The sequence below is a fragment of the Lutjanus erythropterus genome, chromosome 21, assembly GCF_056507025.1.
Source record: "Lutjanus erythropterus isolate fLutEry1 chromosome 21, fLutEry1.hap2, whole genome shotgun sequence".
In the NCBI taxonomy this organism is placed as follows: domain Eukaryota; kingdom Metazoa; phylum Chordata; class Actinopteri; order Lutjaniformes; family Lutjanidae; genus Lutjanus; species Lutjanus erythropterus.
The window spans coordinates 21101828-21125313 of record NC_139337.1 but is presented as its reverse complement, the minus strand read 5'-3'; the positions used below and the strand labels follow the sequence as shown (position 1 = coordinate 21125313).

The 23486-nt window shown below is 40.1% G+C and overlaps 1 protein-coding gene across 1 annotated transcript; it reads right to left on the bottom strand.

The window, feature by feature from the left end:
• Nucleotides 1-220: 220 nt before the first annotated feature.
• trpc1 (transient receptor potential cation channel, subfamily C, member 1) lies at nt 221-23486 on the bottom strand. Its single transcript, XM_084747459.1, has 13 exons — nt 22566-23486; nt 21667-21821; nt 21456-21557; nt 19307-19509; nt 18339-18470; nt 17204-17399; nt 15613-15949; nt 11697-11836; nt 10683-10832; nt 4073-4257; nt 2695-2896; nt 2110-2304; nt 221-1856 (listed from the first exon to the last, which is right to left on the bottom strand). Exons 1-13 carry the CDS (start codon nt 22729-22731, stop codon nt 1629-1631), a joined length of 2391 nt encoding a protein of 796 aa, XP_084603585.1. The 5' UTR covers nt 22732-23486; the 3' UTR covers nt 221-1628.

Sequence of the window (23486 nt, the reverse complement as noted above, 5' to 3'; positions counted from 1 at the left end):
CACATCTACTGTACTTATCAATCTTACTCACTGTACTATTAATAAGTACCTCATACAACCCTACTTCAGATAATCTGAACTATCTCTTTAAGCAAAGAAAGAAAAAAAAACTCCAAAGATCTCCATCTCAACAACACAAACAGGACATGAAAACAAAGCTGAATCTAGATGCAGCACAAAACAAAAACAAATCTACATGATTCATCCAATTCAATTCAAATCACACTCAGACGTTTGTATTTATTCATTTTGCTGCAGATCTCATGTTTTTGGAATAAACAAGAAGACACTAAGTACTTCCACTCTGTCTTCTATTAAAAGTCCAGTCGCTTAGTCTGTTTGGCAAACTCAGATTAATCAGCGACAAAATGAGTTGAAATTTCCATCCCTAACTCTCAGCCAATTCTCGCTCTGCAGAGTCACATTCCTGTCATGCCCCAAGCAGAGAATTTAACTGTAGCCAGAAACAGGAGGCCAGAATAGGCAGAATAGCAATTCACAGAGAAATGTTTCATAAGACATATTCCTATTTTCACTCGTTTCTCTTGGAGGCTGTGGAGCACAACGTGAATAAACAGTGGGATTTATTATTTAGTATGCATTAGACTGGCAGAATAGCCTTACATTTCACAAGTCTGGTTAATATCCATAGGGGATTTGTCACAGCTGATTGTTGTAGTTTTTAATTATGGTCATAACAACCTTGAGTTAATTTTCTGTGTTCCGTTTCAATGGGCAGGATTAGGAAGCTTTTAAGTGGTGATAAAAAAAAGTGCAATATTTAATATATACATAATTCTTTTTTTTTTTTTTAGATTTTTATGCTGGATTTATGTAAAACAAACAAAGATCTTCATAGCTAAAGCTGTTTTCCTGAGTTTGTTTACAGATGCAAAGCACCACCGACAGCACACATCATTTACCTGCGTTGTTTTAAAAGGCAGAGGTACGAAATGAGAAATATTTTCATATGAAAAAGTCTGTGAATATTATTTATATTTTATTGTTTTCATCTGCCCAAATAAAACTCCTTTAACATTTTCTTTATGTTTTGTCTGTTGTTGTACAAGAGCATTCAGTCGGAAACCAAAAATGCCAAATAATATTTGGTCTGTTGAGAGCGAGTCAAAGCAATTATGCTCTACTAAGCACAAGAGGATGGATCAGGTGTGTGTAATGTGACTCTCACGTGGACTGTACCGCTGGGCAGTTGGCTGAACAGCTGACAGTTTTCTGGCGTTCGTACCTGAGTGGCCAAAGAGTCAACAAGTAACTTCAAATCTTCAAAAAGCAGAATTTCTAGTCATTATCAGCTTTAATACCATAAAAGCCCCAAAAGGGTCAAATTTTTCCATAAATCTTTACTCGTCTTTCTGTTGAAAACAATGGCTTTCTTTATTTACAAAAAAGGTAGAGTAGCTGAATAATACATAGGGGGCCTGAGTCTGGAGGCTTTGGTGGAGAATATATATGTTTCTAGTTAAGTTCCAGGTTTAAAATTTGTCTCTGTGACTCAGAGGAGCAGAGTTTATCACATGCTCGGGTCACATGGCATCCCAGATAAACGAGAAGCAGAGGTTTTATCAAAGAGGAGAGTGGAAAGGGGAAGCGATATCTAGTCTTTTTGTTTAGCTCCTTGGGTAGAACATGGCATATTTGGAGGTCCGGAAGCCGAGCAGGTCCCTCATCTCATTGCGAAACTTGGAGAGGTCTTGGCGCAGGTCGTTCAGATTTTCCACCGTGGCCTGGTCTGTGCTCTGCATCTTCTGCCGCGTGGAGGTCAAGTAGCGGTGAACGAGACAACACATGATCTTCTGGTAGTTCTCATCACGCTTCTGCTTCAGGTTCTTCCACTCCTGGATGGAAAAGACAGTGAAGGAATTCAAATCAATGACAAGATGCTGCAGAAAGCACAGATCGCCTTCCAGAAAATAATCAAAATCAAATCACATGCACTGGCAGCCATCTTCCTACTAATATTTAAGGTTCTTGCCTCATGCAAGAAGCCATTTACAATCACATTTTCTCTTATTTTTGTTTGTTTCCATGATTTGTCCTCATTTTGCTATTTTTGGAGAATTTTCCTCCAAGAGGCCCAATTTTTCTTACCTTGAGGCTGTTCTGTCTCTTCACTTTGCCCTTCGAAGTGTGCGAACAGATCCACTTCCCCATGCTGGTCACCAGGTAGCAGACGGTCTTTGGAGAGGGGAGGATATTGAGCGGCGGTGGCAGGGTGCACTTGTCATCAAAGTAGCTCAGCCACAGTTTAGCCCGAGCAAACTTCCACTCCTTATCCTCGTGATTCTACAGAAGCCCAAAAGCCAACAAGAACGTTGAGAACGCAGGAATGCGAGAATGAACTTTGACACACTGTTCTCCATTTAGTGAGGAATCTGTGATATTTCTGTGGAAATCCTGGAGGGTACAGATTTTTCTGGACCTTGAACTGTTTTACTAAGCATAATCAAAATCACACGGTTGTTCAAAGGAAGGAGACAATCTGTGTCAGGGTTCCAAAGTAAAAAATAATTCAACATCTGTGTAGCATTTCAGGGTGAATTAGAGAAATCTAACAAATCTAATCTTAACAGTAAATGAAAACAGTTGCAACTTTTGGTTCCAGGGTGAACTCAAATGACCCCTAACAGTGCTGAGAAACAAAGTCATTCTGCGTTAAAGGTTGTTTATACTTACAGCAATTTGTCTGAAGCTTTTATGGAGCATGGCCACCAGCAGCTTGGTCAGCACGATAACCACCACAATGTTGTAGGTGCCAATGATCATGGCGCCCACAAAAGAGCGCAGCTCCTCTGTGTAGCTGATGCGGGTCACAAAAAGTGCAACGTGTGCCAGGGAGAAGATGTACCAGAATAGGGCGTAGCACGTTCCCATAAATCTGTGAAGCAGAGGAAGCTGGTATATGTCAGTGAGCATTTAGGCAAAATGTCTGTCAGATGCATTTCAAAATTTAAAGGACCAGTGTGTAAGATTTAATGGCTTCTAGCCGTTAGCTTGCAGTTTGGAAACACTTACTGTGCAATATCCATGCTACTATACTATTTAGTATGCCAGTAAAGACATTTATTTAGTAAAGTTTTTTTTTTAGTGATCGTGGGACGTTACAGATGGCTGCTCTCATCCTTCAGCAAGAAGGTCAAAGTTCAAGGTGCCACGTTATGAGGAAGTAGTATGTCCCAATTCTGTGCATACTACATGCAACGGTACGTTCTTTGTAAGGGCAACTGTTGTACATAGTAAAAGTAAAAAGAAAAAGCCTGTGATTTGAAATGCAGGACTCATCTCACACAAAAACATTACAGTCTGTATCAAGAGCCAGTGCTGGTTTGTCTATTCTGGGCTACTGTAAACACATGGGAGAGGTTAGCCTTCAAATCTTTCTGCCAGAAAGTCATATTAAACCAAACCATGATCTATTCAAAACTTAACTGAGTAGTTATGCTGCCTAAACCTAATCAAGTATTTTTGGTGCCTAAACCTAACCAAGCTGTGAAAGAAAATAAAAAAAACTGAACGGAATTAGTCAACTAAATCAAAAAATAAGTCAACAATAGGCTTCGCAGAGGAGTCAAATCCCAGTGTCCTGGGTAGAAGTCCTATGCTCAACCCATTCATCCACCACAGCCTGCTCCTGATGTGGACTTCTTAAACCCTTTCTGCAAGAAAGGCTGTATTAGCAGACAGCTTTCTTGGCTTTCTGACAGAGAGATTTCTACCAGAAAGGGCTTTCTGGTAGAACAGTTTTTAAGAAAGGCCTAATTTCTTCCATGTGCAAGGTAAGGAAAAAAACATTCTTATTTTATCTTATTATAAACTTAAAAAATATCCTTATAAATATTATATTCCATTTCTGTCATATTCTGCCAACAAGTCCTTGTAAATCTCACACACTAGACCTTTAACCCCAAAATCTATATTGAAATGAAACATCTCTGACTATATCAGCTGTATTTATACAGCCCTTTATAATCTCTGACGTCTCTCGACAAGCATTCTGAACATTCATCACGGTCGTCATCGCTCTCCTAAATGATAGATTGAGGTCGGCCCATACGTGTGGAATGCGTCATTGCTCTGTTGCTGGCAGAATATGCCCTCGCAGTCCTTGGGTGGGTTCTTGTCCGTGTCTTTCCGGTCCTTTCCATAAAGCTGGGTGAGTCCAATGGTGAAGGAGAATAACACCAGCAGGAACAGGCCCAAAAATTTGCCAAACTCCTGCAGCATCTGACCCATGGAGATCTGAGGGGAAAATTAATATCTGTTAATCCTGTGCCACATGATCTGATCTAATCAAGCAGACATGAGTCACATTTTTTCCTATTGTTTCAGCTTTCTGCCAATAATCCTCATTAACCATGAGGCAGGCGAGCTGGAGTCAGATCTGACACCAAACAGAAAGTCTGCCTGATACTTAAATCTGTTTGATTTGTTTTTTTTTACTAATTGAGAAGTTAATGTGGTAAAAGTAGAACATTACTGTTGCCTAGATATTTTTGGGATACAAATCAAATTCACCTGTGAGTCATGCATCTGGATGTTTCAGTGGTGTGGTTTGCAGGGTTGACGTAACTCGATTTGATGAACTAGGTTATCCTTTTTACTTTTATTCAGTAGCTTTTATGCACTTGCACAGTTTTGAAAATTACCATTAGCATTACTCTGGAACTAAACTAATAGACCATTTCCCGGTAGACATTTTAACTAATAGCAGGAAGCACAGTTAAATGTAATTTCTTTAATGAAATATTCCATTCAAGCATCCCAATGATCTTACAACAGTAAAACATTATCAATGTTATTTGTTACACCTGTGTTTTTCCTGTTGTGAAAAAGGTCTGTTAATATTTTCATAACTACATTAACCTAAAACTTGGAACAATACCAAAGAAATAAAGAAACATTTCATTACAGGATGTTTTTTTTTTTTATTTCAGTTGTTTATAATGCGTATTACTTAATTATTTCCTATAATACCAACTTACATAACAGCAGTAAAGACTTATTGGAACAGTGTTGTTAGTTCCTGTAATCGTAGTGGTTGCCATCTAGTTTAGCAGCCTTTTAGATAGCTAATAGCAAGGAAATGTGGCCTTGCAGTGATTGAATTACATCTTATCTCTTGTGCATTTATTTTGTAAGAATTATTACATTTAAAGTTTCATTTCTAGACCTTTACACCATTATTTATTTCTTAATCTTTACAACTTTCGCATGGTAGACATATTTCTCCTTGAGTATGATGTTTTTGGTACTCTTTCAACACTTAAACCATCTAAGCAGACTTTCCACCACTTGTAGCTTCTTTTTTTCCTCATGTTCTTGTTTAGCAGTCCCCTGAGAAAGTGGAAAAAGCAACATATTCTGGCAGCTGTAGCGCTCTCACCCTACCTGAGGGAAGACAGGCAAACACGGAAGAAGCCAAAAAGAGGGTCCGAAGACAGAGAAAGTCTTCTCAGACCATTGGAAACCAACTATTTATAGGCCTGAGTGGCCTATCTGTTTACTAGGACCTAAAGATGCTCAAACAAGGTCAGAACACACTCGCCTTTGCAAAACACAAACACACACACAGTGACCAGTGTGAAGGATGACCACTCTCCCCACACCTCAAGGTGAATGGCGACTGCGGGTGTTTGCAGTGAAACCCAGACAGCTTGTTTGTGGTGAAGGGTGAGTCTGTTAGGTTGATTCATTCTCTTGTCATGTTTAAATCCCCCGGTGTATTCCTCCGCCACTTTGTACACGTCTGATTTAGGAGCTGAGGGTGTTCCCTGCTTGCCCAGCCTGACAGGTAGCCTAACTTAGTTACTGTACAAATAGTGCAGGAATGCAGCAGGTCAGGAGCTCTTAACCTTGACTGGAGCGGGGGGTCTAATGCATTTAAAGAACCTCAACTACATCTACGTACACGAAAGCACATAAAGCATATACTACATATTAATTTACCAGTATACTATACAGCAGTTCCCAAACATTCCCATGCCAAGGCCCCTGAATAGCACTGATTATGACTTGGACCCACTTTTGCGAGATGTTTTTAAAAACCCAAAGTCGAGCATTTTTTTAGTTAAGACGTTTTAAACACTTATTTGAAATCATCTTGAGGCAGAGAACGCAGTTGGGCCCGTTGTTACATGTGGTGGTAAATCAAAATGTTGCTTCATCACACTTGTGAGTTTTACTTGGCCAAAAGTACTTTGGATATTTTGTAGCTGAGTTTTTGTCAGTTGGCCTGTTGGACTGTTCGTTGGTATTTTCCTCTTCAAAGCCCAATCAAAGCGAGACAGCTAGTTAGTTAAATTTTGAGACCAGAGCAGCTACGTGGCAGGCGCAAACTGGTCCAGGTCAACAGCTTATGATGTAACAAATGATGTTTTGATTGGCAAGCAATTAGACAGATGAACATGGAAAATTACTTGCATAATAATAATAAAGTAAGTGGTAATTTTACTTTTTTGTTTAAGCTTTTTGGTGAAGCACCCCTGATGGGCTCTACTTCACTAGTATACAGTACCGTTTTTGGCTGTTCATATATAAGAAATTTAGCACTTTAGCATTTTATTCTAACAAGATATGATATAAAGTCTGCACCAATGGATGTCATGGATGTCAAGAAACACTTTTTATATTATAAACACATTTGTTGCTCTATAATTGTTTTATTCTATAAATAAAATGACTTGTCAACGAAATTTAGCTGAGAGCAAAATGTTTTGTTTACCAAGATGTTCCTGGAGCTGTCACAACACTGTTTCCAATTAGTTTGTAAATGTTTTCCAGCTGTGAGTCTCTTTTTGTGCAATGCATCGTGGGACAATAGTACCAACCAACATCGCATTTAGAAATCAAGAAAAGTCAGCATGCATATTGATGCATTTATTTTTATTTTTCAATTATTTTTTTTTATAGCTTACAGTGTGACTGTACTACAGTAAACACTCAGAATCTGGTTAGGGTTTGTGTTTAGTCTGGGCTTAGGGCACACCTAATGTCTTTTTCCTCTCAGACACACTCATACATGCCTCCTGGTGTGCCATCATCAGTTGTGCGGGAGATCAACAGTGTTAGTGAGGTGAAGTCTGGGCCATGAGTGAGCTCACTGTACACACAACTGGTGATAGTAGATGCCCACGGACACACACTCACACTTTCAGTCACTCTTTCCAACCTCTGCAGGGGGGCACTACCCGGCAGACATGTGAGCTGGCCTTCTCAGGAAGGACGGGATCAAAGAAACTTGCTTTCCCACAGCCCACAGATTACTGCCTCACTGTGTGTGTGTGTGTGTGTGTGCGTGTGTGTGAGCAGGAGTATGAGTCTGAGTGCAGCACGTTCACATATCACAAGAGTGTGGAAATGTGTGGGCGCGTGTGCATTAGTAGGGAGGTGTGTCTGCCATGTGAGTGCGAGTGCGGCCATGAGCACACAGCCACATCTATTTCCAAGGCTAATAATTTTTCCATCCTGCCAAGCCAGACAGTGATGTCACAGAGTGGATGAGTGAGTGAAAAGAAGAAGAGAGAGAGGAAAGAAGAGAGAAAAAAGTCCAAAAGATGGGAGAGATTATAGCTGAAAAGCTCACAGTAACCACCTACAGGGCACCCTCAGTTTTTTATAAGTCAACCGCTAACAGCACCTCGCCTTAATGACAGGAAGGCATCCCTGCAAATAGACTGACCTCACTGCATACCTTTATGTAATAAACACACACGGGGGAAAAGTGAAATTCCGCTAGCACAAAGTCAGACGCTGGCTGGCTTCACAGACTCTCTCTCTCTCTCTCTCTGCCAGCTGGCCGAACGCTACACAATAACATGATGCGATAAAAAAGGGACACCTATGGCACTGAGACTGTTGAAGAGCCTGAGCAGAAAATATGCAAACCAGATTTTTGGCTTGTCCAGGAAGATGGAAAACCAGTGACATAATAGCATATTTGTTCCAAGTTGTAAAATAAGTTTGGCCAAGTTTTTGACTGTCCACCTGAAACTGACTAGCATGAAGAGATTAAATCAATAAATGCAATAGTTTTGCAAATCTCGCAAATCTACAGTTCCCTTCAAGGCACAACTGGTTTTCAATGGCCCTTTCATAATCATATAGCCTTATTGGCAACAAAAATTTAGTTCAAATGCAGTTTAATTCTAATCTGACAAGCAGTTTAGTAGATTACTAATGCATACTTCAGTAAGAGGAAAATTAGATTTGAAAAAATACTCAAAAAAGTTCAAGTGCCCAAAAGATGACTCAGTTACAATAACTTAAATAGTTGTAATTCATTACTTCTATATCACCCTTCATTGCAAAACTAGAACAAACAAAATCTCCATGAATTGGTAACAGCCATGCTTAAGTAATGGCACAAAGAATGTGTTCTTATTATGTATTAAAGTGTTAAACAATCCGTCAACAGTTAAATGTTGGGTTACAAATGAGAAAGGGATGGACTAAGACATTTATTTTCTATTGTAATTGTGTACCACAGAAATGCCTTTTCTTTTCTACAAAGGTTATTTATTTTGTGTGGTGTAAGAGGCACAAAGCAGATCAGACGACTGTATTGCTAAACGTTTCCAGAGCCTTTTGAGAAAAACAAGGGAAGAGATTCTGAAAATACATCATGTCTTCTAATTCTGAGTGACACTGCCAGCTAAGACTGGGGGTTAATCAAGCTGATCCAATGCAGCTTTTCCAGGATTTAGAAAATCAGGCGGATGCCCATGCAATTTTCAAAATGAATCCATTTAGCATTGAAAATATTTTAAAAGCTGTTTTTTCAGCCTACCAAGCACCTCGAAATATGTGTGTTAACATAAATTCAAAAAGTTTTCAAAATGCCACTTACTGTGAAGTATGTAATGACTATACTTTTCTCTTTTCATTACTTAATTCCTATGCAGCCAAGATTTGTCTTAAGATGGCAGTGGATCAGACTTGCAGTGCGTGCCAGATTGTGATAAAATTCAGTGTAGAATCCAATGAAAATGTGTTGTGGGCGTACGGACTCGACTCCTCCAGCTTTAAACATGCAGCCTAAACTGAAGTTAGCTTTAGAAATCAATTTTGTGTAAACTGAAGGGCTCTCATTCATGCAGATGATGGAAAAGATGATAGCGGCACAGTGATGCATACGGCAACTAAACCGCAAAAGCTTTATGATGTTGTGTTTGGTTTATTATGAGCCTATTATCACAGCAGAACACATTCATCTGGCGCCTCAGTACACCGTGCTTATACTTAATGCTCATGATGATGGTTATGATACTGCTGAGCACAGCTGGTGTGATGTTTGGTGTAGGCTCGTCCTTGAGTGTTCACACTTCACTGAGAGAGGAAGAGAGTGGGTGGTGCATGTGTGTGTTGAGGGGTTAGAGAGAATGATAGAAAGGGAGGCAGTTTTATAATCATTACATAAGCATTTCGGTCATTCTTGTTCTCATCCAAAGTGTTTTACAAAGCCATGGCTGGATACATGACCTCAAACTTCCACAGGGATCGCCCTAAAATCTTGTCTCGCTCCACTAGGAATCAAACTTCTAACTCTAGGCAGTTTTTCCTTGCCACTATAAATGCTTGGTCATGGTGGGTCTCTCTTGGTTAGGTCTATCTTAAGTTGAGATAGAAAGTGTCTTAAGACAGGATTTCTTCACTATTTGGTATTGTAGAAGCAAATCCTAACTAATTTTGGGAATCCTATCTTTAATTACCCCATCCTGTCTTATTACAGGTTAGAAATCCTAAATAGCCTACGAAATCTCTGTCACCCAGCAACTGGCACTACTTTTCAACTTTGTAAACAACTTTTTTTTTTACACTGGAGAACTCCAAAGATTTCTGGGGATATTACAACATTGCTGACTCTCAATATAAAATAAAGAGAGTGGAGTAAGACTGCAGACACAGCACGTCCACCATATACAGCATCCATTGTGTAAAAGCAATAAAAGAGCAGCCACACAGATTACACAAGCTGACTAACACTACTGTTAGTTACTGTTAGAGAACACTACCAATAGCCAGTGAAAATTAGGATGGCTTAACATTTATCCTAAAGTTAGATGAGTTTAAGATTTTAGGAAGTTGGGATGTTTTTTAATACACATTTCTTATCTTAAATGAATCCAGGAACACTGACTTAAGAATTGTTCATCTGTACTGGCTTTCGATAACAACTGAAGAGAAATCTAAAGATGTTCTTCTTGAGAAATTTACAACAATGCTAATAAAAAGACGGGAGATAAAAGAAAGAAAGTGGGCTAAGATAGCAGACACCGTATCTGGTATACATTGTGTAAAAGCAATAAAAGAAAAGCAAAATGGGAAAATCTCTTGTGTTATACACATTTTCTAACTTAAGTTAGGATGACAACATTGACTTAGGAACTGAATCAGTAATTTTTTTTTTTTTCTAAATCAGTTCCTAACCCTAATTAACATGGTTACCAAACAATTAAGATCTGTATGTCAAGGAAACTAAACTTTTTTTTAGTTCCTTCTGCTGCAGCTTAGGAAGTTTCTGTAATGTGACCTCAGCTCTGCAAGAAAAGTGTCCTGAGATAACTTCTGTTATGATTTGGCGCTATATAGCCTAAATATAATTGACCTGGCTCTAGAATTTACTGAGCTCATAACTACTCGTGTGTGTGTAACACCACTTTTCCTACCTGTAGTGGCCCCAGTATGGAGCTGGTGGTGTACATGAAGAAGAGACGCAGGTAGCTTAAAACATTGGCAAAGGCAAACAGGCCCTCAGCCACCAAGGTAGGATGGAAAGCGTCCCAGTTCTTCCTCTCTGTGTCCGCCACATTCTTGAACTGAAGAACAAGCAAACACATTCAGAAACACACACACAGACACAACTTACTGCTATTAAAAGATAAATTCACTGTGTTTAAATCACAAACGATGGTTTGTGGTTTCTTTTTCAGTAGAGCTAGAGCTAGAGAAATAGTTTGACATTCTGGGAAATATACACTTTTTTTTTCTTTTCCACAGATATCTTGGGCTTTCGGATAACTTCCTAAAAGCTTTGGTGATATTAACTAAGGAATGACATAAGACTGTCTTCCTGCCATGACGATACATGTTTGTGTATGACGTGAGACATACTGTACAAAACTGGGTCAGTGTAATGTCACTTTAAACATCTAACCATTTAACTCCAGGTGAGAATGTCAGCTACACCTTTAACCATGATATACCACAAAATTGATCAAATAATCTATGAAATGTCTGGTTCTTTTTAATGATATTAGACAACTAAAGTTTTTTAGCAGAGTTACTGCTGCTTCTTCTGCATATTCAACAGACCTACTTATTCATGGTCCACCCACACTTTAATGAGCTCACTTATTTTGCCTGGTTAGACCTCTTTCACAAGACTGTGTGGGTGAGCACAGACTGTGCCTGATTGGCATCGCTCTCAATATCTTTTAGTACCTGTTAAGGTGGGAAAAATTACACCTTGAGCTGAACTTAGAACACCTGTGTGGGTGTGCTGAACTGGTTATATCCTGACAGATATTAGAACTACTAATGTTTTTACCAGAAAATGGATATGTAGTGAAATTAATTAACCTTCTGAAGCAATCTTTCAACCATTGAAGTCAACAGAACCAAAGAATAATATGCAGCAGTGTATCCTTTAAATCTAAAGAGTGTGTGTAACGTGTGTGTACCTTGCTATGAGCAACGATCTTGAGGGCAAAGGTGGCAAGGTAAAGGGAGTTCATCACGAAGCTCAGCTGGTTCCTAGACTCCTCCAGAAAGTCTTCCAGCCCCTCGTACCACAGACGCTTCACATCCGACCACACCATCCCTACAGGAGAGCAGGAATTCACCATCACCACACACACTTATACACACATCAGTGGGAAAAAAAAGAGGCATTTTTCTGTCATCCCCAACATTTAAAAAATCGCTTCCAGATTCAGCCGTAAGACATCTGTCAGAGGCAGCCCAGGGGAAACAGGAATTTACGAGACAGAAATCAGAGATTAATGTGTTGAAAATGTGTCATCTGTGGGATTTAGTGAGGTGTGCGGAGTTCAATAAAGACGGGTGTCTGTGTTGTTTTCCAACTGGAATGTCATCAATTCTAAATGCACAATAGCGATAATTAAATCAAGACTGAAAAGCTTAAATCCAGCTGCAAGGCAAAGTGACACAACCTGTATGCCTTGATTCAGAAATTATTTAGTTATGCTGAACCCAGTTGATCTGTTAATGGTTTCCATGGTTTCAACAGAGAGTCAACAGAAATCACAGAAATGTTTCACACATTATTTTTTAGTCTCTGATAAATTCCAGACCTTCTTTTATGTTTTGTTTGCTGTTTGAATACCAACAGTGATTTTAATGCTGATTTCTGGTTAAATGTGGTTACAGCATCAATGTGTTACAATATACAAATTTGTTTAATTTGTGTATTGTAAAAGGCGTAGTACAAAGAGCGACACGGAGAAATGAAGACACGGTGGATGTAGTTTCTTAGTAGTGAGGGTCCAAAATGATGATAGATTATCATTGGAATATTGTAGAGGATGAAAAACATCCCAGTGCAATATGGTTAAAATGTGAACGTTCATTTAATTCAAATAGTTTGTGAAAAAACGTTCACTTTTGAACCAATTCTGAGCATCTTTTCACTGGAATCACCAAAATCAAGTGCACACACTTGGTGACACAATGGTCAACCTTGAGACCTCAAAAGTAGAAAGGATTTCGAAAACCAATGCGGGAGTTCTGGGGCTCCTCCCCCTCAAAAATGTGAGCTTCATAGACTTTGTTTCCTGCATTCTGGTGAATTATAAGTAACATACACATTTTTTTTGCAAACAGATGCCTGCCAGACTTATAATTCACAATTACTACCTGGAAGACACAATGGTATTTAGCCTTACCTAGTGGTCCAATTTCAAATTTGATTACAATAATATGGAAAATTAATATTGTATAAAGGTAAAGTGCCTACAAAAAAATGTGCCCTTTTCCTTTAAAACTTTCCATATGAAAAAAAAAAGATGTGAAAATTTGTTATAATCAGTTCACCAGTTTCCCAGCAATATATTAAGTAAAAGTCTGGAAATGAGACTCAACAATCAACTATCTTGCTGACCTGTGATTGGCCCCCGTCTGTTGGCTAGAAAATTCTTAAAACAGAGCCAAGAGGAGTGCAGAAGTTTGGAAGGTTTCTCGCAGACCACTTTAATCGCATTATGCCGAAAGGTTGTTACAGAACTTTTGCCAATGACGCCAAAAATACACTGCCTACCCCAGATTTAAGTAAGAGATCTGAGTACTTCTTCCACTACTGGAGAGATGCATTGAGATGCACAGTGATGCACACGCACGCATGCATGTAACCCGGCATACAGACACACACTCGCAGTCTCAGCATCTGATTTCCCCATTAATGCGAGGCATCTGGCTCTGGGGAATAGCAGGATGCAGAGAGCAGGAGAAAGATGAGAGGAGGAGGGGGTAGCGTGGGAGAAAGAGAGAACAATGGAGACCAAAAGGACTGAAAAGCTGCTGCTTGGTTCGTGAGTGCTGTCTGGAGACATGCAGCACATGCAGCAACCCTAATAGCTCACAAAACCCTACCCTTGTTATAATAACTAGTCTTGCAGAGACACTGGAATGTGAAATCTGCAGCACTGCATCACATCTTGCAGTGAAGCCGTTCTGCAACGAGGAAGCCATGAAGAACAAAACTGCCGAAGTTATTAAAATTGATCTTTGATGTTGCTCTTTTGCAGTACTTAAGGAATCTTTCCCCCTCTAGTGGGCTATCTGGGACCATGGAAAAACACATTATACTTCTGTCTAATGACTCAACTACTGATCTCACTCCTGCAATATATCGAATAAATTGCAAATTATACCGCAACCACCTTCATAACATTGAATAATAGAAGTCAATTGCTTTTACATCCTTTTATAACCTGTCAGGTGCAGTTATATGGATGATTTATCAAGCCAGCGATGAAACTCAGACCAGTGAGCTGTGGTTATGATGCTTTGTGTCTACTGGAGATGGGTAGGACACTGCAACTATGAGACAAATGCTGCTGAGAAGGCAGGGCCATTAAAGCGATTGAATGATCATGCTAATGGTTTCTTGGCAGGAGAGGAAGGTAGAGAGGCCCCATCTCCCCAGAGAGACAGGGTCAATTTCAAACTGTCACTATCCTGCCTCATTTGAAGCAATACGGCTGGTGCACATGTGTTTGTCCTCGTGCAGATATATGTTCGCATGTATGTGGGCTGAGTGCAGCGATAGCAGGACTCAGATGGGCCACGGGGGAGAGAGAAGAAGCTGCGGCTCCTTCCTATAGAGCTCAATTAGAAGCAGTGCTGACAGATTTAATCCAGTCAAGCCGGGCTTTCTGTCATTTAGCATAGAAACAGCTGTTTGTCATGCAACGCCTGATAGGATTAAGGATACAGGATACTGGACTTTTGCCAGACCTTAACAGGAATCTCTCATTTTCACTCCACTATGCAATATTTTTCTATTAAATTTTGCTTTGTATGATTGAATTCTTACTCTGTTTTTACTTCGATTTTACCAATTAGGAGATGATTATTGAATTTCTGAAATCAACCCTCTAAGCTCTGTAATGTATATTATGATTGCAACGTACATGATACCCCTCTACACACATCATACAAACATTTAGTGGGCCATTTTACAGAATTTATAAAAAGTCAGTGTGGTAAACATCTAAAAATACATAATATATTACACAGGGTTATACTGAAGATGACTGAGATATTAAGATAAAGACTAAGAATATTTGCATCTACACTGATAAATGTAAATATATTTTAGAATAAAAAAAAATACAGGTTATTTAATAAAAATTACATTTGTGACATTTTTTAAGTATATTTTTATAGTTTCATTCAATTTTGAATACAATTTTTGTGTGTAAAGGGCATAACATTGATCATATGGATTTAAAAGTTAAGGATTCTTTGTGAAATCCTTCATTCTGATTGTTCAATTACAGCTTTCTGAGGTCTGTTTTCTCTCTATAGCAGCTTGCTGCTATGTATAACAGACCGTTGCTATGAAGAACAGATCGTTGCTATGGACACAGTCTGGATCATAGACTCTGGTGGAGTAAAAATATCATTTTTAAATCAAAAAAATCACAATAATTAATATTATGGGCCAAATTATTGATATTTTTGGTAAGTAACCATATAATAAGTGGGATAATATACAGTGAGCAGATCATTATTGCAACATAAACCCTTTCAAGAACCCTCCGCTTTGTGTCAGGGTCCTACATCACCCTGTCTGGGTTTTCTTTCCCACAATAATGACCTGGGTACTGTACACTATCCCTTACATATTATCTCTATTTTCTATATTTCCTCTTGCTCATACTAATCCTATTTTTTTTAGATTTTTAAGGTAAGAGGTAAGAGGATCTTACTAAACATCTACAATTTGCAGGCTTGAATTCTTTTTAAATTTGTTTTACGGTTGTAAGACTGCAGTTTATGCACTTATTTGGTAGACTGGGCCTGGAATTTTATTAACGCATGAAAGCTGAGTTGAGGTGGGATTAAAAGGCTGACCTATGATCCAGAGGATGAGCAGATAGTCTATCATCTCCAGCGCAGGGCCCATGGTGTTTTTCTTGCCCTCGTTGTAGACCAGAGAGTACAGGTTGAGCAACAGCAGGAAGGTGAAGGAGGACGCGCTGTGGATGATGAACTTGACGAAGGGCGTGTGGATGATCTGGCCCACACGGGAGCGCGGCACCAGAAGGTAGCAGACAGAAAGCAGCGGCCAGAGCATCGCCACGCTCAGCACGGTGGCTATCTTTAGACAGGTGTGTTTACGCCGGTAGCTGGCCGTCTCTCCAAACCAGACAGTGTTGAGGAACTGTTGACAGTTGGACTGAGCCACAAACTGTAAGGGGGACATTCAGAGAGAATGATGTGAGGACATGAAACTGATTCAGTGGAAACTTATGTTCATTTTCAAGTTGAAACTAATTAGCTTAAATATGCACAATATCGCAATGCCACTTGGGGTCTCCCTCGTTTTAAAGCAATAACAAAAGACGTAGTTTGATGACATTGTGAAGTAGCATGGGATCATGGGAGTTTTTTTCTTCACTGTTAAACAACCACCATATCTGATGAAAATCTGACATGACATGTTCATAGATAAGGTAATATTAAAGGTTTACTTATGTTACGTTTAATCACATTTGCAGACTTTGTTCCTCTCTCTCTGACATATTCCATGTTTTTCTGGAAGGTACAGTAATTAGCAAATAGCTAGCAATGGCTAGCAGGACTTACACCACTACTTTGAATAAATTATACATTTTTCTGCATTTTAACATTGTTGGAAACATTCGGGATAATGTAAGTATTATATATATATATTATATGTTTAAGTGAATGGTGTAATATTTAGGAAAATATTAGAGCTGCAATTATATATATGTCCTTATTTTCTATTTATGTTCTATTTATCTGCTGCTTTAACTTGCAGTACTTGCCTTAATCTTTATTTGTATTTTGTATTTTTAGTACTTTGTTCTACGCACCAGTATATCAAAGCAAAGTCATTGTTTGTGGCAATAAAATTGATTCTGAAATCTTCCAAACAGCTTGTTGGTAGGTAGATTTTTTTAACTGAGTCATCTATAAACTTATAGATGTTTTCTCTGCTACAAAAGTCCAACCACAAATCCTAAATAAGAAGGAATAACTGAGCATTTCTGTGATGTGCAGCCTGTAGAGGAACCTGATAAATGTTATTTCTCTGCAGGAAACAGCAGTATGCCACTAGCTGCACTGTGATATATGAGTCAAACGTTTCACACTGAACCATCCCAGCTGTAAACTGCCCCACAGCTTCAAACTTCCAGCTTTGGTTTGTCTGTGACTGCCGTTGCCTGGAGGAAGTACTTTACGCTGCCAAACTCATATTTCACAAAGACAAGCACATGGTGTGCTGGAGCACATGAGTCCTGCATATAGTACAGTAAATAAGAGGTCATTAATAACAGAAAATATTATTATTATCCCTCCTCTAGTCTATGGAATTGATTGGATTAAATGATCAAGTAATACATCAAAGAATTTCCTCAGTATCGCAGATCAGTTTGCTATCAACACTGCCAAAAGTTGCAGACTCTGCCCATCTGACCTCTTTTTGGTTGTATTTGATGGCGAGCTTAAGTCGACTGAGATTCATGCGCTCCTCCAGTAAGCCTCTCTTGTCAACATGATCCTCGCTGGATGTGTGGTTGAGAATCACTTCGAGCTCTCGAGAGTTTCGAGCCTGAGCCAGCAGGTCCTTGGCAAACATCTTGCACTGCTTCGCCAGCTCCTCATAGTCATTCCTGGAGTAAGGAAATTAGATACAATCAGGCCACATGAAAGATTATGATTCTTATCTGCTCCACGCTGTAAAGGAAAGGGCTTTACAGTATCACTGTGTGCATGTACGTACATATGTTTGTGTGTGTGTGGCATGTTCCTCTGATGCTCGGCTCCCTTCATGTGCAAAGAAATTCAATAATCGTGCCCTGACATGATGGATAGATGTACAGCAGCTGACCTTGCTAATCCTGTGATTGGGTAGTTTTTGTTGCCTCAACAAAATGTCCTTGTGATTGCCTTTCTGATGGGGTTGGGCGATATCTTAAAATTTTCCAATCGGCCATCGTCAGCCCATCAACCGGCACGTGGCAATACATTTGTCCCCGCCTCCCACCTCGTCCTGTCCTCTCGAGAGTCAGCTAGGAGATGTGCGCTAGGACTAAAACCATCTTTGTTAGTCTGCCCGTTCTTCCAACAAACATCAACTCTGGTTTGGATGAATTAAATCATTAAATCATCAAGTACAAAGAGTGTCTGGCTACACAGCCTGTTTACCCATCACTCTTCACTCAGCTCAGTGCACTCATGTTGCCGGTGAGGGGGTATGTACTGCTGATTGATCAGCCCATCGTCAATAGGCAATATATTCATCCAATCGCCCAACCATACCTTCTAATGTTGTGAAAGGATCAATTTAAACCACAAATCAAGATCTTTTCCTAAACCTACTCAAGAAGTTTTTTGTGTCTAAACCTACCCAAGTTTGTCTGCCTTTAAGTAGTTTTTGTTCTTAAACCTACCCAGATAGTGTTCAATTAGTCAGGTTGTTATGTAGCATTTTGCTAACATCTGCTAACTTAGAAAGATGTGACTGTATGTTGCTTTTAATTCGGGACTGTCCTGAATGTTTCAGGACGTCTGTTCACCCTACTTAGTCAGTCAGTTGATAACAATCGCACCTGAACTCCACCTCAACCAGGCTGAGCTCCTTGAGGTCTGTGCTCAGCTCAAAGGCCCTGAGTATTGGATCTTCCTCTGTCAGCATGATCAGAGAGGGGCTGGCCAGGCAGCGATAGATGTCCAGGCGGAACCTGATCCAGAAAGAACAAGGTGGATGAGGAGGTGAAAATGTGTGGGAAGAAACAGGACGAAAAAGAGCTGCGCAGATGGGAAAAAAAAACATGAACCAAACATTCAGCCTTCCACTGTAGCTGTTCCATTTGTACCTGAGCTGACCTCTTATGTTGTTTGCCAGCCAAACTGCAGACTGATTCATTTAGCTCACTGTGTGGGAAGCTACAGTGCCCTGCAGAGAGGATAAAAATGCCCAGCAGCCGAGGAGATCAGCAAAATCTCATCTGCAAGTCTAAGATGGTATCAGAAACCAAGAATCACCACTTCCCAGAGGGAGATGTTAATTTTTGCAGCTTATATCAGAATGTATATGAAAAAAATAATATATATACCAATACTGACAAACCAAATTCTGTCTCTCTATATAGAGAAAAGTAGAGCTTGGAAATAACTGAGCGCATTAGAAGTCCTCTGTGAGACTAAGAGAATAAGTAGTCATGGTTCTGTCAAAAGTGCATATGATACTAAATCATTTCCTCCAGATTCTTTAGATGACATTTTCAAAGCTGATTCTATCATCAAAACAAGGTGCCGCCATGTTTCACCTTTCCTGAACACTTCACTTGACAGACCACCTGATTCATTGAGCTGTTTATTAGTTCCTACATACCAGAGCAAGACAAAAACAACAGGCATCACCTGGAAGACAAAAGTGATGCTGAATGCTCCACTGCAACACTAGTGCTCTGGTTCAGATCAATTGGCGCTTAATGCAGCCACCTGGGGAAATCCAGCGGTGTTTATACTATTGCATTTTCTGTGTTCTACATCACTGAGGTGGCCTGCGTTGTACCTGGAGTGTCGTAAGCTGTCCTTCTTGTTTTTGGCATTGCAGAGCGTGCACTCGCAGCCTACGGCATGGGGCCGGGGAAGCGAGATGTCCTGTTTCAGCAGCATAGTCAGGATCTCGTAGTTGTTCCTGTGAGCTGCCAGGATGACTGGAGCCACATCCATGGTGGTGGAATACTCTGGGTTCTGAATCCTCTGCATCAATTTCTAGAAAGTAAATAGAATTATATGGATAAAAATCTAAAATACTGTGCAGAAATGATAAGAAAAGATCAAATATAATGAAGATAAGGAGCCTTTTAACCCTAGGAAGACACTAAAAAACTCAGTGGTTTTTATTTCCAGCTGGACTGCTGTAACATGTTGTTTGCAGGAATATCCAACAAGCATCTCAACAACTGCGCCTACTGCAGAGAGCAGACGCTAGAGTTTTACTCTGGCTTTCAGTAAATTTTAGAATTGATTTTAAAATTTTAATGCTTGTTTTTAAGGCTTATGCTTTTATTGTCCTTATTTTGAGAGTGCTGTAAAATCCTGACTGTAATGACCACTAAACATAAATTCTGTGCAGCTAAAAAGTACATAAGCAGAGTTTTACTGCAACATTGCAGTGCTGTTAAGCCTCCCTATTAAATTATATTAAAACATCTTATCTAACTAATGTCCCACAGATATTGCAAGTGATAAACAACAACAGTCTGTAATATGGGGGCATTTTGTGATTAAATGTTGTTCATGTAAACTTCCACAAATGGCCATTCTTGATTACAAAGGTGGACAATAAAGCTGTTCAACTTAAATTAAAGCACCTTGAGTTGCACACACTTTCTGTCAGAAAGGTGTCTTTTCTTTTACATTTGTGCTCCTGAAACAAAGCATATGGATGTTTTTTTTTTTTAAATTAATCTCGCAAAAGAATAACATTGCTGTTAAGCAGATTAAAAAGAAGTGTTTTATTTTGAAATTACTATATTTTGGTTTTAGAATGTAAATTTGTTTCTATAATAAAAATAAAATATAATAAATTTCATCCATCCACCCATCTTCAACCGCTTATCCAAAATCGGGTCACAGGGGTAAATTCCAATTTAGTGTAATGTTACATAATATCAATATTTATTTTTGGCCTGCAGCTCTCTATGCAGATTAATTTTTGGCCCTTAATTGGAAAGGATTTGCCCACCTCAGCACTACATGGTCTGGCACCCCAATATCTCGCCAACACGCTTGTGAAGCACGCTATGAACCAGCTGGAGCCCTCAGTTCACCTGGAACTGGCCAGCTGGTTATTTCCCAGGTCTCCACAAAAAATGGTGAATCTGCCTTTAGTTTTTATGCTTCAGGCTGCTGGATCCTCCTACTCAGTGTTAGATAGGTCTTTTTAATGGTTTTAATTCACATCTTTACTGGTCGGTTGCTGGTCTTACAGGGAAAATTCAGCATGTGGCTGTCCAGACAGTGTTTACTGTAAATGTAGTCAACTGAAGCAATAAGTCCCACAGGACAATATTGACCAAGAAAACAGAGGTCGCCTGCTGAAAAACGTGTCGTTCTTACTTTCATGTAGTGCCATGGATGTAAGGAAGGCTGTTTCAGATTGGATTCCTAGTCTCCACCTCTGAGTAGCCAGGGGGGAAGCGCTAAATAAGTATTTTTCTCGCCTAAATGCTATGTTTTGAACAACAAAGTCATAGCTATAGGGTGGTGATAACACAACAACATGAGCGTGGGAGTCACAAATAAACTGGCAATGCATTCTGGTAAATGCAGGCACTGCTGCGCTGCTCCATGAGCACAAAAACTCAGTCTTCTTGGTTAATATAGCGGTGCTGAGGAATTTATTGTTTCAATGACTACATTTATCATCACCACTAACTGAACATCCACATGAAAAGGGCTGATTTTTTCCTTTAATTATTTTCCCTTTATATTCCTACTTATGTTTTTTTTTATTGTGTTTACTTACGTCTAATATTTAATTCTTACACTGCCTGTCTTTGTAGCTGCTGATGCTCTGTGCAGCACATTGTGTTTCAACCTGGAATGAAATGTGATATATAAATAAAGTTTTGCTTGCTTGGTTGCAATTATATGAGCCCGCTCTCCGCATCATCTGTTTTTCCTGTAGAATGATGTAATGAGAGGGGACTTACAGCAATGGAGGGCTTGGAAGATCGCCTCGGCCTGTGGTTGAGGAGGATGTCCACAGCTCCCACCACCTCAGAGTCTATGGCCACCAGCAAGGCGTCTGTCGCCTACACAGAAACAACATTTCTGAAGCCAAAACAAAACACACACCAACACCAAACTCACATCTGGTGCATTCATTGTTTGGTACAGAGTGTGTGTGTGTGTGTTTTCTACCTGGCAGCCATGTTCCAGAAGGAGCTGCAGGATGTCTAGATTCTCGTTCTCGATGGTGATGGTGACGGCATCTCGGCCCAGCACGTCCACGCAGTTGATGTTGAGCTCGCCGTGTCGGTTCTCCTCCAGCAGCTTTTTCACCATGTAGTAGTCGCCTGAGAGCAAGACAAAACGGTGTCCACTTTAGGACATCATTGCACAGTCGGATCTATAAACGCAGTGAAGTATTGTCTGTGGATGGCGCCAAACAGACACACATGAGGCAAACAGTCCTACAGGGCCGGCTCAGCTCCAGCACTCCTCTTAACCTCAGTCATGTATAACAATAACATCTCCCTCAAAGGACAACTTCTGTTGCCGGGCCATGTTTAGAGAGGCTTTATATGGTCACAGCTGCTGGCCTGTACACCTAAAACAACCTCAGCCTGTACAATGTTCTCAACTTATCAATGAAATATTCTCCTCCCATTTGCTATTTTACTCTTGCATCGTCTGCATCTTGCGCAGCGCCTCTTCAAGTTTGTTTGGATTAACTTTCCTTGTTAGGACCTACGAAAAGTCAGCAGACGAGGGAGAGAAACTTTGAGAGGAGGAAGAAGAAGCAGACGTTCGACTAAATATATCTTCACCCCTGTGGGCAAACATGTAGGCAGCTGTGAGAGGTATTCACTGGAAAAAATGTGGTATGACTGTACAGCTTTCTTGCTGCAATGATGACCCTGCTGGAAATCTATCAAGCTGTTAGTCATGGTGTATTTTACCTCCAGTGCATGTCAGCCAGGCATAATGCTTCAGTGATATCTTGATTTCAGCATTAACATGCGCTTATCTATCCTTTTAAACACACATTGAGTTTAAAAACACTGAATATGAGCTTGAAGAGACAGATAACAACAGACCTTTCTCGCATGCCAGCAGGAAGAGCTTCTCGTCCAGCGTTGTTTCCTCTTTCACCTCTCTCACGTCTTTCAAGGCCAGAAATTTATCCGGAGAGGAGGCGTCCGTGCCCTGGTACAGAGCTGCCATTACGACGGAGAGCGAGTACGGCCAAACACTGATGTGCATCCCACTAGAAACCGGCTACCATTACACAAGAAAGCCCGTCGTAAGAGGTGACATTGGAGGAAACCTTTTCTGTCTGTTATTGTTGTTGTGTGTCGCAGCAGCGCAGCAGAGGCTTAAAGCGTCGTCATGAAACAATTTCATCAAGTGTTGTCACTGCCGTCGCATCCCTGCCGCGTCCATTTGGCTATCAACACGACCTCCTTCTCGTCTTTTTTTTGCGCTAAATGTCTTCAAACCAAGGGTACATACGTGCAGGTGGTGACAGCAGTCCGGTAAAGCGACGCGGTTTTCTCCCTCGGCGTGTTTACACGCACCATCTTCTCGCATCGCCAGGCTCCTGGGGATCTTTCTGGTCCTGATGCTGCTGACGAGGCGCCCACTGCGCATGTCTCCTCCTCCACCTGCTCGCTCATTTCGCAGGCGCAGAGCCGCTCTGATGATTACGTAACAGGGCAAATGAGTGCAGCTTTGTTCACTGTTGTTTGTATATATGCAGAAATAGATACTGTGTCTGGATTCCTCACACCGCAAAAATACATTTCACAGATACTTGAAAGTAAAAGAGAATTTCATGCAAATTAGATTTATTAGAGATGTGTCTGGCTACCCCTGATAACACCTACTGTCATTCTGTGTATATTTTACAGCATAATCTGTTAAGTATTAGTTATGTAAAATACGTACATATATTTTAGCAGTATGGCTCAAGATGATAAGACAAGACAATAAAATCAGAATAAGATTAATCCCACAAA

Excerpts from the sequence above, each read along its gene's own strand:
- trpc1 (XM_084747459.1), bottom strand. The coding sequence starts at position 22,731 with ATGCACATCAGTGTTTGGCCGTACTCGCTCTCCGTCGTAATGGCAGCT. Across the intron at positions 10,833-11,696 it reads AGATCGTTGCTCATAGCAAG|TTCAAGAATGTGGCGGACAC; the intron begins GTACACACACGT and ends CTTGTTCTTCAG. Across the intron at positions 2,897-4,072 it reads AGCAATGACGCATTCCACAC|ATTTATGGGAACGTGCTACG; the intron begins GTATGGGCCGAC and ends TCTGCTTCACAG.